At 38.5% G+C, this 15,300-nt stretch overlaps 1 protein-coding gene and 1 long non-coding RNA gene across 11 annotated transcripts in view; one reads left to right on the forward strand and one right to left on the reverse strand.

Moving 5' to 3' along the window:
• Window positions 1–15,300, forward strand: part of NEB (nebulin) — a 264,687-nt gene that overhangs the window by 83,519 nt on the left and 165,868 nt on the right. For all 7 annotated transcript variants that reach the window (XM_055292138.2, XM_063646033.1, XM_063646034.1 and 4 more), the window contains exons 35-45: window positions 601–708; window positions 2,481–2,792; window positions 3,927–4,133; window positions 5,941–6,045; window positions 7,148–7,255; window positions 8,669–8,980; window positions 9,531–9,737; window positions 10,209–10,313; window positions 10,464–10,571; window positions 12,523–12,834; window positions 14,032–14,238. In XM_055292138.2, the coding sequence (XP_055148113.1) occupies window positions 601–708; window positions 2,481–2,792; window positions 3,927–4,133; window positions 5,941–6,045; window positions 7,148–7,255; window positions 8,669–8,980; window positions 9,531–9,737; window positions 10,209–10,313; window positions 10,464–10,571; window positions 12,523–12,834; window positions 14,032–14,238 (2,091 nt within the window). The remainder of the gene's footprint in view (window positions 1–600; window positions 709–2,480; window positions 2,793–3,926; window positions 4,134–5,940; window positions 6,046–7,147; window positions 7,256–8,668; window positions 8,981–9,530; window positions 9,738–10,208; window positions 10,314–10,463; window positions 10,572–12,522; window positions 12,835–14,031; window positions 14,239–15,300) is intronic.
• Window positions 13,825–15,300, reverse strand: part of LOC129489489 (uncharacterized) — a 69,620-nt gene continuing 68,144 nt past the window's right edge. For all 4 annotated transcript variants that reach the window (XR_010122488.1, XR_008660001.2, XR_008660000.2 and 1 more), the window contains one exon: window positions 13,825–14,094. This is a non-coding gene — a long non-coding RNA (uncharacterized lncRNA). The remainder of the gene's footprint in view (window positions 14,095–15,300) is intronic.

Below are 15,300 nucleotides of genomic sequence, written 5' to 3' on the forward strand. Positions count from 1 at the left end.
GGCCCATTTCTCACAAATCCCCTACTGGAACATATCCCATAAGGATGGTTCTTTACCTCTTCAGCTGGCCTTTTCAAGTGTAGGACAACTTTAAAGGACATAACATTCTTCTCTATGTAGAGCTCACCATCTATTCCCCTAAAACTTCTACTTGGTTTTCCTAGTTTTGCATGTGGGGGAGGTTATTATCCTCCAGAAACATAAGAATAAATGAGATCCTTTTTAAAATAACAACCCTAAAATTTCTGACCTGACCACCAGGTCTTCTCTTGATGTTCCTTTCATGAGAATGAACAACTTCATTGTCTCTAGTTGGTCCTCACATACCATGGTTTCTAGAACCTCTATTTGTTTTTCTCTGGATCCAGTCTTTCAACATTCCTCTCTTCAATATGTGTCAAAACCAGATGTAGGTGAATAATTAGTGCAGAGTCCAATGATCTCATGCTACACACAGTGTGACACTTTGCCAATGTGATTTCCTAAAGCAGTATGTGCTATGGGGGATTCCTTCAACTTCTGTCTGGAAAAGAACAAAACAATCCCAGCAGTTGAGGAATCACTTACAGATGCGGACATTCTGTTTGCTTTTCTGTCCAGGTCTGTTATAAACGGGATTGGCATGACTTAATAGCCAAGGGCAACAATGTGCTGGGCGATGCTATTCCCATCACTGCAGCCAAGGCATCGAGAAACATTGCCAGTGATGTGAGTACAAATTTTAGGTGAAATTTAGGTGTTTGCCTTTTTAAAAGTAATCTAATGCTTGTTTAAATTGATACCTCATTGAAAGAAATATGTCAAATTAATGGCATTTAAATTCTCAAAATATTGTTTGGAAAACCTGTCACTTTTAGAAACATTTTTGTGGTTCTTTTCAGTTGACCCCACTTGGTAGAGCTGTCATAAATCCGACAGTGGCTTTCTCCTTTGATTCACAGCCCAAATTACCTTCACTGACACATTTCCCTGACAGCCCACATTTATTTTCAGTGGGAACACCCTGACTGACATTACCACATTAAATTCAAATGACTGCCTGCATTATAATTGTATTGAAAAGATGTTATATAAAATGTACAGATTTTTATAAACCAAAGAGGGAAAAGTCCACTTTTTTAGGATATAATTTTGATTCATGTAAATTGATGCCCATTTCCTGTAACAGAAAAAGTATACACTTCTACTCCTTTCCATCTTTGAAAAACAAAATTTTGGCCGGGCATGGTGGCTCATGCCCGGCCAAAATTTCGGGAGGGCGGATCACGAGGTCAGGAGTTCGAATGGTGGCGGGCGCCTGTAGTCCCAGCTGCTCAGGAGGAGGAGGCCCGAGAATGGCGGGAACCCGGGAGGCAGAGCTTGCAGTGAGCTGAGATTGCGCCACTGCACTCCAGCCTGGGTGACAGAGGGAGACTCCATCTCAAAAAAAAAAAAAAAAAAAGAAAGAAAAAAGGAAAAAGAAAAATTTTTAGAAAGTATGCATGCCCTGCAGAGTTCACTGTTACCCGCTATCCCAGGGAATAAAATCTTGGTTTGAGAAAAGAGAAGAAACCAACCAGGTACACAGACCACATAGGAAATAGAGGTGTAAAAACTCTACTACTTTCCTTGTAGGAATGGTACTGAAAACATCTTCCTCAAAGGTCTGCACACAACGCACATCACTGTGAAATACATTTCTAGTTTAAGTAGAAAGTGAAAGTCTACAGTATAACATTATTCTTTTTTTTTTTAGCACTTACACAGTGATTTTTCACATGCCTAGAAATTACTTGACGATCCTTTTGCCTGCTAAACTCTTATTTATGAATTAAGGCTTAAATAGCAGGAGCTGAAAGTCTGCAGGGTTTAAGTGGATTTGAATTCTCTTGCATAACAACTGAAGTTCTGACCTGTTACAAGATTGCTCAATCTATATCCCATTGCTGATTCCAGCAGTGAGAGACTTTGGACAGCAGAACTTTTTCCACTAGGTTTTTATTGATGGGAAAACCCCACAGCAGGTCCTTACTGTGGCTCCTTAATTTATTTGCAGCTGTTTCAGCAGTGAGCTTGGAAAGCAGCTGCTGATAAAAGGAGTCTGTGAAGGCCCAGCTATCCTATAGCTGGTACTCATATTTGTGATGTAAATAACATATTAAATTGAAACCTATGAAACCAACAGATATTGGCCTTATATTTAGAATGTGTCATGTTCATATTAAGTGTGAAAATTCAGTTTGTTTAAAATAAAGTTCCACATGCAAATCATCTGTAGGAGTCATAGCAAAGAAAATAAACTGATCTTGAATTTATCTTGACACTCGCTTGTAACTCCAATATATGTTTTCACTGAACTTTTTGGAGGGGGTTGTGGTTTGCATTTTTTTGTACACTCTTGAGAAAGTCACAAAGTTCTGAGTGTCTTTATATGTGAATGTAATTACAGCACTAATGCTATCAATGCCTAGGACTTTGCTAACCCAATTCTGCCTCCACAGTATAAATACAAGGAAGCTTATGAGAAGTCAAAGGGAAAGCATGTGGGTTTCAGAAGCCTCCAGGATGATCCCAAGCTGGTCCACTATATGAATGTGGCAAAGTTGCAGTCTGATCGTGAATACAAGAAGAACTATGAGAACACCAAAACTAGCTACCATACCCCTGGGGACATGGTTAGCATCACAGCTGCAAAGATGGCCCAGGATGTGGCTACCAATGTCAACTACAAACAGCCATTGCATCATTACACGTACCTACCTGACGCCATGAGTCTTGAGCATACGAGGAATGTCAATCAAATTCAGAGTGATGTAAGTATGTGTAACAACAGACCCAGAGATGTTTGCACTTAAAGGATGATCACTTCTTGCTTTTATTAGACTTCATACTACAGTAAGCTATTCGAAAAATGCACTTTAGAATAAACAACCATTACTGAAAGACTGACAAAGGCATGGCAGACAAGCTGTTTTTGCCTGCTTTCTATGCTTGTATCATAATCATTGATGTTTATTAACTTATGGATGAAAGATAAAACTATATTCCACTACCTATGAGAGCCACTTTGATTCACAGCAAGAGGAGATGGGTATTCCTGATGGGTTGGCTGCAATGGTGATAGATACAAAATGCAAAAATAGAAGAATTTTCTATCCTTCCTGAATTTGGGAAAGGTGTTTTTTTTTTCTTTATTAACTCAAGGTCACAATGTCATCCATGTAAATCTCTGTAATGAGTCATCTAAAATTAACCAGGAATGCTTTGTGCTTGCAGCATCATTTATGGAGAGTTTCATGGAAAGGTGTTTAACATTCAGAGCATCTCCTGCTGCAGGAGCCAGATTTCTGTTAGAATTGCCCTCTGTAAAGGGAAGAAGTGTTATACATTTATTGGCACTCGATGAAAATATTGCTCCCCAGATGAGCTCAAGCATAGCCTAGGTGGACAGTATGGATGTAATTTAGTTTTGAAGTCTTCAGTGGAATCAAAAGGAAAACCCAATTTATTGTCAAAAGTGACAATATTTTTTAGCAGCACCCATAGTGACCTGGATTCCCCTCTGTGTTGCATAATGCACTCTAGAGCATGATCATTTCTCTCTATTTTATTAGGCTTCATAATACAGTAAGAGACTTGAAAAAAATGCTTTCAGATAAACAACCATTATAGAAAGTACCAATTTATTGTCAAAAGTGACAAAAAAATTTTTTAGCAGTACCCATGAAAATATGTGACCTAGATTCCCTTCTGTGTTGTATAATGCACTCTAACAACAGAACAGCTTCTTCTTCTTACCACACTCCAGATAAGCTCTGTGACAGACAGTCAGACATGAGCATGCTGAAGAGTTGCTATTCATTTCCCTTGGATAGAATTGCAGATCCCAGAAACATCCCTTGAATATTCTCCAGGGTATCTTCTCATATTAGCTTACCCTTTTACAGAATGTGTATAAAGACGAGTATAACAGCTTCTTCAAGGGCATCGGATGGATCCCTATTGGTTCCCTGGAGGTGGAGAAGGTCAAGAAAGCAGGCGATGCATTAAATGAGAGGAAGTATCGACAGCACCCAGATACCATCAAGTTCACAAGTGTGCCTGATTCCATGGGCATGGTGTTGGCTCAGCATAACACAAAGCAGCTAAGTGATGTGAGTGCTTTCCTTTCAAAAGGATTTGCCCGTAAATAACCACACGTGTCTGAGCTGCTCCTCCATCCTTCTTAATTCAGTGTGTGAGGATGCATCTATGTTAGCAAATAAACTGCTTTCATAGGTATGAGAGAAAGGGCTGCCTTTTGAAGCAACTGGGATCTTGAACATGGGAAAAACAGGGAGATGAAAATGGGGGACTATTCCAAATTTGCTTTGTTTTCCAAATATAGAGAGCCTGTGCTATTCATAAGCAGATATGCATTATACATATGAAATGACATTATTACCATTATTATCTGTGGCTCTGTATGAATTGCAAAACAAGCTATTTATTGCTCTTGGTTGCAATATTTCTACCTAGCCACATAGGGAAGGCATAATGTCCTAATCCCCTCGCATAATAGCTCCATGTTCTGAGAGGCAGTCTTAGAATGAGGTCTCTGGGGAGGAGATAAGCAGTTTATTTGCAGTCATCTGGGATCTCATTCTGAGACCACGTCTATATGGACTCTTATTCTTTCTGTCAGAAGCTAATTACAATGCTCAGGGCCTCACATGACTTGTTAATTTTAGAGTTCTGTTAAAATGCCTCCACCAGAAAGAGAGGGGTAAGTAAAAAGCAAAGAAAGATTTTTTGTATTTTAGCCCCAGATTTTGGAAGGTGGGGAAATGGTTGGCTTGCCTTGGATTTGAAGATCTATGGATTTTAGCTCCTGCCCCCACATTATCACAGATGTCTAAGGGTTAATTCTATCTTAGGAGTAATAAATGGTGTCAGTTTTCTTGATTTCTTTTGTACTGAGTGAGATGTCACTTCTCATGGTGTTTTTCCAGTTAGCTAGGCAAACTGTACACTCACTATATAAAGTCTTCCCCATCACAATAAATGCCATCAACATCTACCTCGTTACTCAAGCTGGAAACTTGGCAGTCACCGTTAACACCTCCCTGTGTGAACTCCCACATCCAGTACCTCTGCTGAGTCAGCTTCCTAAATATCTCTCAGCCAGCCTGCTCCCAAATGCCACCAACCCTACTTCCAGCTTCTGTATGGCTCGTATGGACAACTACAATAACCTGTTATCTGGACTCCCTTCCTGAGGTCTCAAACAAACATAAGAGCCTGTCTTAAAACACAAATCAAAGCATGTCCCTCTTATGCGTAAAATCTCTTAGGAATTTCTTGAATGTGAAGTGAAATCTAAGCTCATCAACTTGACAAAAGACCCTCCTCTCTGTGGCCCTTCTGCACCTTCTGTCTAATACCGTCCCACCCCCACGTCTACCCAGGCACATTCCAGCCCCGTGACTTGGACTGCTTTCAGTTCCTCAAGGTGGCCAGTCCATTTCCAGCCTCAGGTCCCAAATGCTCTTCCTCTGCCCCTCTCTCCAAGTTTGAGCGTAAATGTTACCTCTGCAGAGTGGCTTTACTGACCATCCATGTTTCTTTGCTACAATTATTCCATTGACAACATATCACAAATTCTAGTGATAGTTTGTAGTTTACATGTTTTATGTCTGTCCTTTCTATTGGACAATAAGCTCCAATAGGACAGATCTGCCTTCCTCACCTCTTTAAACACAGAACTTACCACTCTGCCTGGCCCACAGTGCTGTCCAATAAATACTGGTAGAATGGGAACATAAATGCATCTACCAGTGCCCCTCCCTTATGACAGAGTAGGCATTTGTCTGGTAAATGGAAAACACAAATGATAGCCTTCCTTTTTAAAGGAGTCTCTGCTTGATGAAATTTACGTTATGTCAGCTAATGATATGTGCATGCTGTCTCCTTTGCTTTTAGTTGAACTACAAGGTGGAGGGAGAGAAACTGAAGCACAAGTACACTATTGACCCTGAATTGCCTCAGTTTATTCAAGCCAAAGTCAACGCCCTCAACATGAGTGACGTGAGTATTTGGCCCGGTGCTAATATTGCCTATGTGGGCCTCTCCTTTCTGGTTCTTTGCAACTCTTGCCCTGAGAATTGTAGGGGGCGCAGTTCAGTGTGGACCCTGAGCCTCCACATTAAACCCTTAACCATACAACATGAGCCTAGGGAGCCGCAGTAAAATTTTGCTTAACACAGACTTTTCCAAACTATGGGCTGTGACTCATTAGTGGGTTGTAAAGTCAATCAAGTAAGTTATGTCCCATTTAAAAAAAAAAAAAAGGAACATGAGACAGACAAGATTGGAAAACACAAGAGTGCCTAGTCTGTAGTATGGAAAATATTGCTTTTTACAACTTTTAATTATTTATTAAAACATCCAAAAAAGTTTAGTTTTCTTCACAAAATCTTTTTTTGTATGTAACTAGCCTCTCTCTTGAGTAGTCTAGACATCTAATTGGTGGTAATGTTTAAATCCACTAATATGAATTGTTTCCTTTTCTTAAAAAATATTGATAAGTCCTAATTTAAAAACATAATAAAACTTGGATAAAATTGTTAATTTCTTAAAAGATGGCTTATTCATTCTTTCCAGTGTTTTTAGGCTCTGTTTCATATCCAACTATACATTCCTGTGCTTTTGGTTCATTAAGGGGAAAGATTTTTCTAAGTAATATTTAAGCATTAAGATAAATTAAAGCTGAGCTGTACTACATCTGGATTTTTAGTTTTAGCATTCATATCTTTCTATAAGCTTGAAATGCTTCATTACAAGAAAATTTTTTCCAAAAGTATTACATATTTATTATGGAAAAGTTGGAAAACATAAAAAATTATGAAAAATAAATGAAAATCTTCTGTTATCCAACAGTCAAAGCATTACCTTTCTGTTGCTTTGTTATGCAAGCATATACATTTTTTGATCAGTTGAGATTATACTATGTATACAGTTTACTGATCCTTTTAAATAAAATCAATTATATACATAAAAAACTAACTTCATAGATTGTCTTAATAGAAAGGGATCTATTATGACATGTTCTATAAGAAACATTTTGGCATTCTGTTTCATTCCTCTTTTAATGATGTCAAATAATAAAATAACCTCTACTTTTTTGAAGGCTCATTATAAAGCAGATTGGAAGAAAACCATTGCCAAGGGCTATGATTTGAGACCGGATGCCATCCCAATTGTTGCTGCAAAAAGTTCAAGGAATATTGCTAGTGATGTAAGTCTAATTTAAAAGTAGAAACTTTCTGTCTATCTAAAAGACTTCAGGAGTTCAAGACCAGCCTGGGCAACATATTAAGACCCTATCTCTACAGAAATTAAAAAAAAAATTAGCCAGGTGTGGTGGCGTGTACCTGTAGTTCCAACTATTTGAGTGGCTGAGATGGGAGGATCTCTTTAACCCAGGAGTCTGAAGCTGCAGTGAGCTGTAATTGCACTCCAGCCTGGGTGACAGAGTGAGATACCATCTCTAAAAAAGAAAAAAAAAATCTATATGTGATGTATAAGACTGTATCAACTACATAAAGAAGCAAGTAAACAAATTATAATATAAAAATATTTCCTAAAATCCTTATTGCCAATTACGTTATTTATATTGCCTCACTTAAAATATTTTTCACATATTTAAAAGCTTAATAAAGTTGTTAGAAGAAAATTCTTTTTTAAAAACTGTGAAGTATTTAAAACTTCCATTAGTATCATTGTTATGAACTTAAAAACCACTTTTTATTTGGGTTTTGTCATGAAAAAAGTCATGATATACTAAAATATCACTAAATTAGAAAAGTCTCCAAGTATTTTAAAAGAATTCAGTGTTTTAATTTTATAATTTCCACGAAGAAAAGAAAATCCATGGAAATAGAAACATGGAAAACCAGAAAAAATATTTTGCTAATTCTTTCTGGTTTTTCATATTTCTATTTCCATGGATTATATAACAGGATTTTAGTTAATTACATAACAGGATTTTAGTTCATTTTTTTTTACAAATTAAGTTATATTCCTATATGAATTGACATAATAAATGCCTTGATAGAGTAAAAACCCATTAATTTCAAGATCAATGCACTAATTTGTATTAGGGTTGAAATTTACTCATAATTATACAAGTACATTTTAAGGTAATACAAATTAATAATGGAAATATAATCATAAAAAAGCATGCATTGACCAGACATGGCGGCTCACACGTCTAATCCTAGCACTTTGGGAAGCTGAGGAGGGAGGGCCCCAGAGGCTTCAAGGAGTCATGATTGCACCATTGCACTCTAGCCTGGGGGACAGAGCAAGACCCTGTCTCAACAAAAAAAAAACAAACAAAAAAGTGTACATCAAATGCTTCATAAGCCAACTTCTCAGGAACCTTTGAGTATATTCAAATAATTTACTTATGAAGAGTATTAATATAAACTATTTCATTATTCCATTTTTAGTGAACTCCAGGGCAGGTCTCAAGATGAGCCATTAAAAATATTTTGCTAATTGTTTATTTTAAAATACAAAAAAAAAAAAACTTCAATGTTACCTAGATTCAGACTGAAGTTAGCTTTTGCTTAATTTGTTGTATAAATTCAGTTTATATCAGACTTCTGTGTTATCCAACTTCTGTTTGCCCTTTGTTTTCAAATAGTGCAAATATAAGGAGGCCTACGAGAAAGCCAAAGGCAAGCAAATTGGATTTCTCAGTCTTCAGGATGATCCTAAACTGGTTCACTACATGAATGTGGCCAAAATCCAGTCTGATCGTGAGTACAAAAAGGGCTATGAAGCCAGCAAGACCAAGTACCACACACCTCTCGATATGGTCAGTGTTACAGCTGCAAAGAAATCTCAGGAGGTTGCCACCAACGCCAACTACAGACAGTCATACCACCACTACACTCTCCTGCCCGACGCCTTGAATGTGGAGCACTCCAGGAATGCCATGCAGATTCAGAGCGATGTATGTACTGGTTACCAAGTTGTTATCCATTTCTAATGGGTGGGAGGGAAAAACAGGAGCCACTTACTCCATCCCACACCTGGCTGCACTCACTGTAATTAAGGATTCCCTCCAGAACTCAGAGTTTTAGGATTTCACTCATTTGAACTATAGGTAGCTTTGTGGTTAATTTTATCTATATGCATAGAAATATATTTAAAATGTTGGTATTAGACCCAAACATACGATGTTGTCTATGAAAAAGTAGGAGGCTCAAATAGATGTTATATAATTTTCCTTCCAGTGCAAAATTCTGTTAATTTTTCATTTATTTTCCTCAAGAAAGTTAACTTTGTAAAGGAATTGCTGGGTCAGGATTTCCTGTTCAAAACCACTATGAATGTAATTACTTTTATAATTAATTTCTTCTGAAAGACAGTAGGAAGTAAAAAGCAGATTATTCTCCCCCTCCCAGCTTCTCTTTTTCTTTTTGATCGTAAGTAAATCACACAGCCAAAGAAACCCAAGCCCTGACTCTTTCTGAAATGAAATTTTTTTTCTCATTGTAAAGAATCTGTACAAATCTGACTTCACCAATTGGATGAAAGGGATCGGCTGGGTGCCCATAGAGTCCCTGGAGGTGGAGAAGGCAAAGAAAGCAGGAGAGATTCTTAGTGAGAAGAAGTATCGCCAGCACCCCGAGAAGCTGAAGTTCACATACGCCATGGACACAATGGAACAGGCACTTAACAAGAGTAACAAACTGAACATGGACAAGGTAAGGACTCACCTGCCAGCCTCGCCCAGGGAACCCTCATGGTGTTCATGCCATTGAGCCTGGCAGTGCCCCCATCGTCTCCTTCAGTGTTTCTTTCTGATCGTCTTGGTGCCAGTGGTGGGAGGGGGACTCTATTGCTTCCATCATGTTTAGAGCATTCTCTTTCATAGTGACCCCTCAGATCATCTCTCAACAGCATGTTAAGAATGTGACAGAACCACAAAACTCCACATGGTTGTGCGGTGGGGGCAAGATGGTATTTGGTGCTTTCGTGATAGAGGGTTGTCTTATTCAACAATTTTTTTTCTCATTGTGTATTTAGTTTACTTGACCCATCTTTTTGTTATTTCATCCATTTTCTAATATCACATTTAACCTCTTCTACCATGGAGGTGCAAATCTCTTCATCTTGCTAGCATTGGGTCAAACTTGTCCTGCTGTAAAATCGTGCACCTGACTTTCTCATTGCAGAGGCTCTACACTGAAAAATGGAACAACGACAAGACCACCATTCATGTCATGCCTGACACACCGGATATTTTACTCTCCAGAGTAAACCAAATCACCATGAGTGATGTAAGTAGATTAACAACAGCAAAAGCTGGGGAGAAGGTTAAAGGGAACTAATACTGATGTCTGTGTTCTACATACCAACCACTTTGTAGTCAGGACCTCTATTCTAACCCCAATAACAAGATGCTGTTGTTTTTCTATTTTATTGTTTAGAAACTGTACAAAGCTGGCTGGGAAGAAGAAAAGAAGAAAGGATATGACCTGAGGCCTGATGCCATTGCAATAAAGGCTGCAAAAGCCTCTAGAGACATTGCCAGTGATGTAAGTGCTTCCACTGGGCCTTTTTGGGGCTGAGCAAGTAAGAACAAATGCGCTAAGCTTGTGTGTATGTAGGAGCAGCAGTCAGCTCCATTCAGGATTGGTGGGAATGCCATCCCATGTGACACAAGACACCTCCCTTCACCCCATCCAAGTACCCTCTAATCATCTGTTCATTATTTAATGTAAGTAGTGACTGAGTCTTGTTAAAAAAAAGTAGCCTTTCTAACTGGTGTGAGATGGTATCTCACTGTGGTTTTGATTTGCATTTCTCTGATGGCCAGTGATGAGGAGCATTTCTTCATGTGTTTTTTGGCTGCATAAATGTCTTCTTTTGAGAAGTGTCTGTTCATGTCCTCTGCCCACTTTTTGATGGGGTTGTTTGTTTTTTTCTTGTAAATTTGTTTGAGTTCATTGTAGATTCTGGATATTAGCCCTTTGTCAGATGAGTAGGTTGCAAAAATTTTCTCCCATTGTGTAGGTTGCCTGTTCACTCTGATGACAGTTTCTTTTGCTGTGCAGAAGCTCTTTAGTTTAATGAGATCCCATTTGTCGATTTTGGCTTTTGTTGCCATTGCTTTTGGTGTTTTAGACATGAAGTCCTTGTCCACGCCTATGTCCTGAATGGTATTGCCTAGGTTTTCTTGTAGGATTTTAATGGTTTTAGGTCTAACATATAAGTCTTTAATCCATCTTGAATTAATTTTTGTATAAGGTGTAAGGAAGGGATCCAGTTTCAGCTTTCTACATATGGCTAGCCAGTTTTCCCAGCACCATCTATTAAATAGGGAATCCTTTCCCCATCTCACACCAGTTAGAATGGCCATCATTAAAAAATCAAGAAACAACAGGTGCTGGAGAGGATGTGGAGAAATAGGAACACTTTTACACTGTTGGTGGGACTGTAAACTAGTTCAACCATTGTGGAAGTCAGTGTGGCGATTCCTCAGGGATCTAGAACTAGAAATACCATTTGACCCAGCCATCCCATTACTGGGTATATACCCAAAGGACTATAAATCATGCTGCTATAAAGACACATGCACACGTATGTTTATTGCGGTGCTATTCACAATAGCAAAGAGTTGGAACCAACCCAAATGTCCAACAACGATAGACTGGATTAAGAAAATGTGGCACATATACACCATGGAATACTATGCAGCCATAAAAAATGATGAGTTCGTGTCCTTTGTAGGGACATGGATGAAACTGGAAAACATCATTCTCAGTAAACTATCGCAAGGACAAAAAAACAAACACCACATGTTCTCACTCATAGGTGGGAATTGAACAATGAGAACTCATGGACACAGGAAGGGGAACATCACGCTCCGGGGACTGTTGTGGGGTGGGGGGAGGGGGGAGGGACAGCATTAGGAGATACACCTAATGCTAAATGACGAGTTAATGGGTGCAGGAAATCAACATGGCACATGGATACATATGTAACAAACCTGCACATTGTGCACATGTACCCTAAAACCCTAAAGTATAATAAAAAAAAAAAAAAAAAAAAAAAGTAGCCTTTAGAGTCTATTCAAATCACTTACAATTCTAAGCAAATGTAAAGATGCAATCTACATGTTTTACCAGGAGGCCCATGGCCAGGCCCTCCCTTTAAAGATGCACCATGAGAAATCCTGCCTGCAGCCTTTTCTGTCACTTAGACAACTGAGTGGGGAAATCTGCTTTCTAAATCTCTCTAAACCAATTTATTTACACATCTCTTCGATTAACTCTGAGATTATTTTCTTTCCATGGACTCAAGTCTGGGGAAAAAAAAAATGAAGTAAAAAGAGTTTGCTCCCTGCCTCTCATGAGTGCCTCCCTTCTAATTTTAGAGTAGCTCTAAAACCCTTCATCTGAGACAAAGCTAACGTCACCTAGCAAATGGTACTTTGTTCTCTTTCTTTTACCATTTTCATCACCATAATTTCTTCTCTGTCCACAGTACAAATACAAGAAAGCCTATGAACAAGCCAAAGGGAAACACATTGGCTTCCGGAGCCTGGAAGATGACCCCAAGCTGGTGCACTTCATGCAGGTGGCCAAGATGCAGTCAGACCGGGAATACAAGAAGGGATATGAGAAATCCAAGACCTCCTTCCACACCCCAGTGGACATGCTCAGTGTGGTGGCAGCCAAGAAGTCTCAGGAAGTGGCCACCAATGCCAACTACAGGAATGTGATCCATACCTACAACATGCTTCCTGATGCCATGAGCTTTGAATTGGCCAAAAATATGATGCAGATTCAAAGTGATGTACGTGAAAGCCACATTTGCAGAGCGTTTACTCTGGAAAATAAGCAACCATGAATGACCATAAGTAATGACATTTTGAAAATCCTGAAAGAAATTCATCTGCAATTTCCCAACAGTGTTTCATTTATTACCTTAGATTGAATTCGTGTCCTTTAACAAAAGGAGATCAATTCTAGAAACTAAAGTCTTGTTTTCTACTATTGTTGCTGTGAGCATTGTTGGATTCTGAAATCCACAACAGCAAATGGAACTTCATTTCAGAAAGAGTGTATTGAAAGAAATATGTCTAGCAAAGATGGTCAAAGGCATAATAGGCTTTTAATAGAGGAATAAAAGGGAAAGTAAGAAATCAGATAACCTGATAGTTCCAGCCCCTCCCTCCCAACTGGGTTTCATTCTACCACTTCTAACTTTGCAATTGCCTACCTTACTAATGAAATTTCGAGAAGGTGATGACTGAGGCAGCTTTTGGACTAAATATAAGGAAGACAGAGAAAGAATAGAGCCAAGAATTTAGCTAAAGAGGCCATTTGATGGTTGGAGAGGTGAATTAAGTTACAAACCCAAAGCAGACGAAAGCAAGGCTACATTTCTCTTTGGGAATGTGAGGGCTGAGCTATTAATTGTCAGGGAGGTAGTATGTGCCCGAATGAAAGCAGCCAGGTGTAGAGAGAAATGTCAAAGCTGAGGAGGAAAAAATGAAATTTACACAAAGTACCAGGAAGGTTTCTGGCATACCTGAGGGAATTGTAATGGTGGTGGGTGACCAAAGACAGTGAAAGAGAAAAATGGGGTTTCCATAGTCATCTGTTAACCAAGGGGACTTGGGAATTTTTATAAGAAAGGTCAGCATAGTTGCTTTTCTCAAGGAGATAACAGTCACCTGGGAGATGAATCTATGTGGTATTTCTTAGTACTTTTTCTTTATGAAGGCATTGAGAAAAACGAGTCACAAAGACATTTCTGCTTATTTTTAATTTATCATGCAAGGAAATATAAAAAGGATAAAAGTTTAGGGAAGAAATGGTTGAAGTTCAACATGCTATTGCTTAAATACCAATATTCAAGCAAATATTGAAGTGGAAAAGTTACAGAAAAGTTACAAATGAAGTGGAAGTTACAGAATATTAAACACACACTTAGGATTCTTGGGAAGTTTCAGTTTCTTCTCATAATTTAATTTTTCCTCTTTTGCAGAATCAGTACAAGGCTGACTATGCTGACTTCATGAAGGGCATTGGATGGCTCCCTCTGGGCTCCCTGGAGGCAGAGAAAAACAAGAAAGCCATGGAGATTATTAGTGAAAAGAAGTACCGCCAGCACCCAGATACTTTGAAGTATTCCACATTGATGGACTCGATGAACATGGTTTTGGCCCAGAATAATGCAAAAATTATGAACGAAGTAAGTCTTTCAATAATGCAGTGTTTCATATGCATCAGGGAGAATCCAGGTATAATTTGCATTTAATCCACAGGTTTTTCTAATACAGTTATAAGGCATCACACTTGAGGTTATTTTACCTAGAAAAAGAGTCTTGTGGTTAAAAAAAAAAGGATAGGAATTATTTCTAACTAGTAGTCTTCAAATCTTCAATGAACCATCCTATCTCATTGACTTAACCAAATAAATAGGGACTTTTACTGCACCTCTTGAAAATGAGTCCTGTTTGTCTAAGGTGAGGTTGAATAGACATTCATGACACTGAATCAGCAGATTTCCTGATGGTAGCTGGTGTTGCAAACCACCTCCCAAACCCCACCTTTCTTTCTGCTTTGATGGGATCAAAGAAAATTCCAAGATTACATGGCTGTAGCAGCATTTCAAACGAGGATGTTCTCTGGGTAATCTTGAGGGCAATTGTTCTACATCAGTGTTTCCTTGGTTCATGAATTATTCCAGCTTTTAGAAAAGACTTACTCTATTTTTACATTGATTTGCAATAAGAGATCAAGACCAACAAGTACAATCAACCTTGAACATCTGTTTTTGAAGTTAAAAATAATAAAATAACTGCAGCAGCACTGATGGATCAAAATGAGAAATGTCTTTGATAACATAACAGAGAAAAAGATGATTTGGATCTAAACATGAAACAGTTGCAGAAAATAATGGCCATAGTTGTGCTAGAAAGATAGAACTGTATTATGCTAAGCCACGGAGTAAAACCCCTGGAGTCTTCAGAGAATTGAATGATTTGTGGAGATAACCTCCTTGAAAGGGACCTGCCTCAAAGACAAGGCACAAATTTCTGTGCCTCTTTTAAGATTTAGAATCTAAACTATCATGAGGATATCTATTTTTTTCAGTGTTAGTAATTAACATTTCAGGGTAATGATGCCAAGAGGAGAACCATAGAACTAGCATGTACTGGCACCAAGAGACGTCTTGATGACCATCAAGCTGAATCCTCCCATTGCAGAGTTGAGAAAAGAACAGCCCAGAGAAGCAAAGCACTTCCCACAC

This window comes from Symphalangus syndactylus, chromosome 9 (genome assembly GCF_028878055.3).
Source record: "Symphalangus syndactylus isolate Jambi chromosome 9, NHGRI_mSymSyn1-v2.1_pri, whole genome shotgun sequence".
Taxonomy (NCBI): Eukaryota; Metazoa; Chordata; class Mammalia; order Primates; family Hylobatidae; genus Symphalangus; species Symphalangus syndactylus.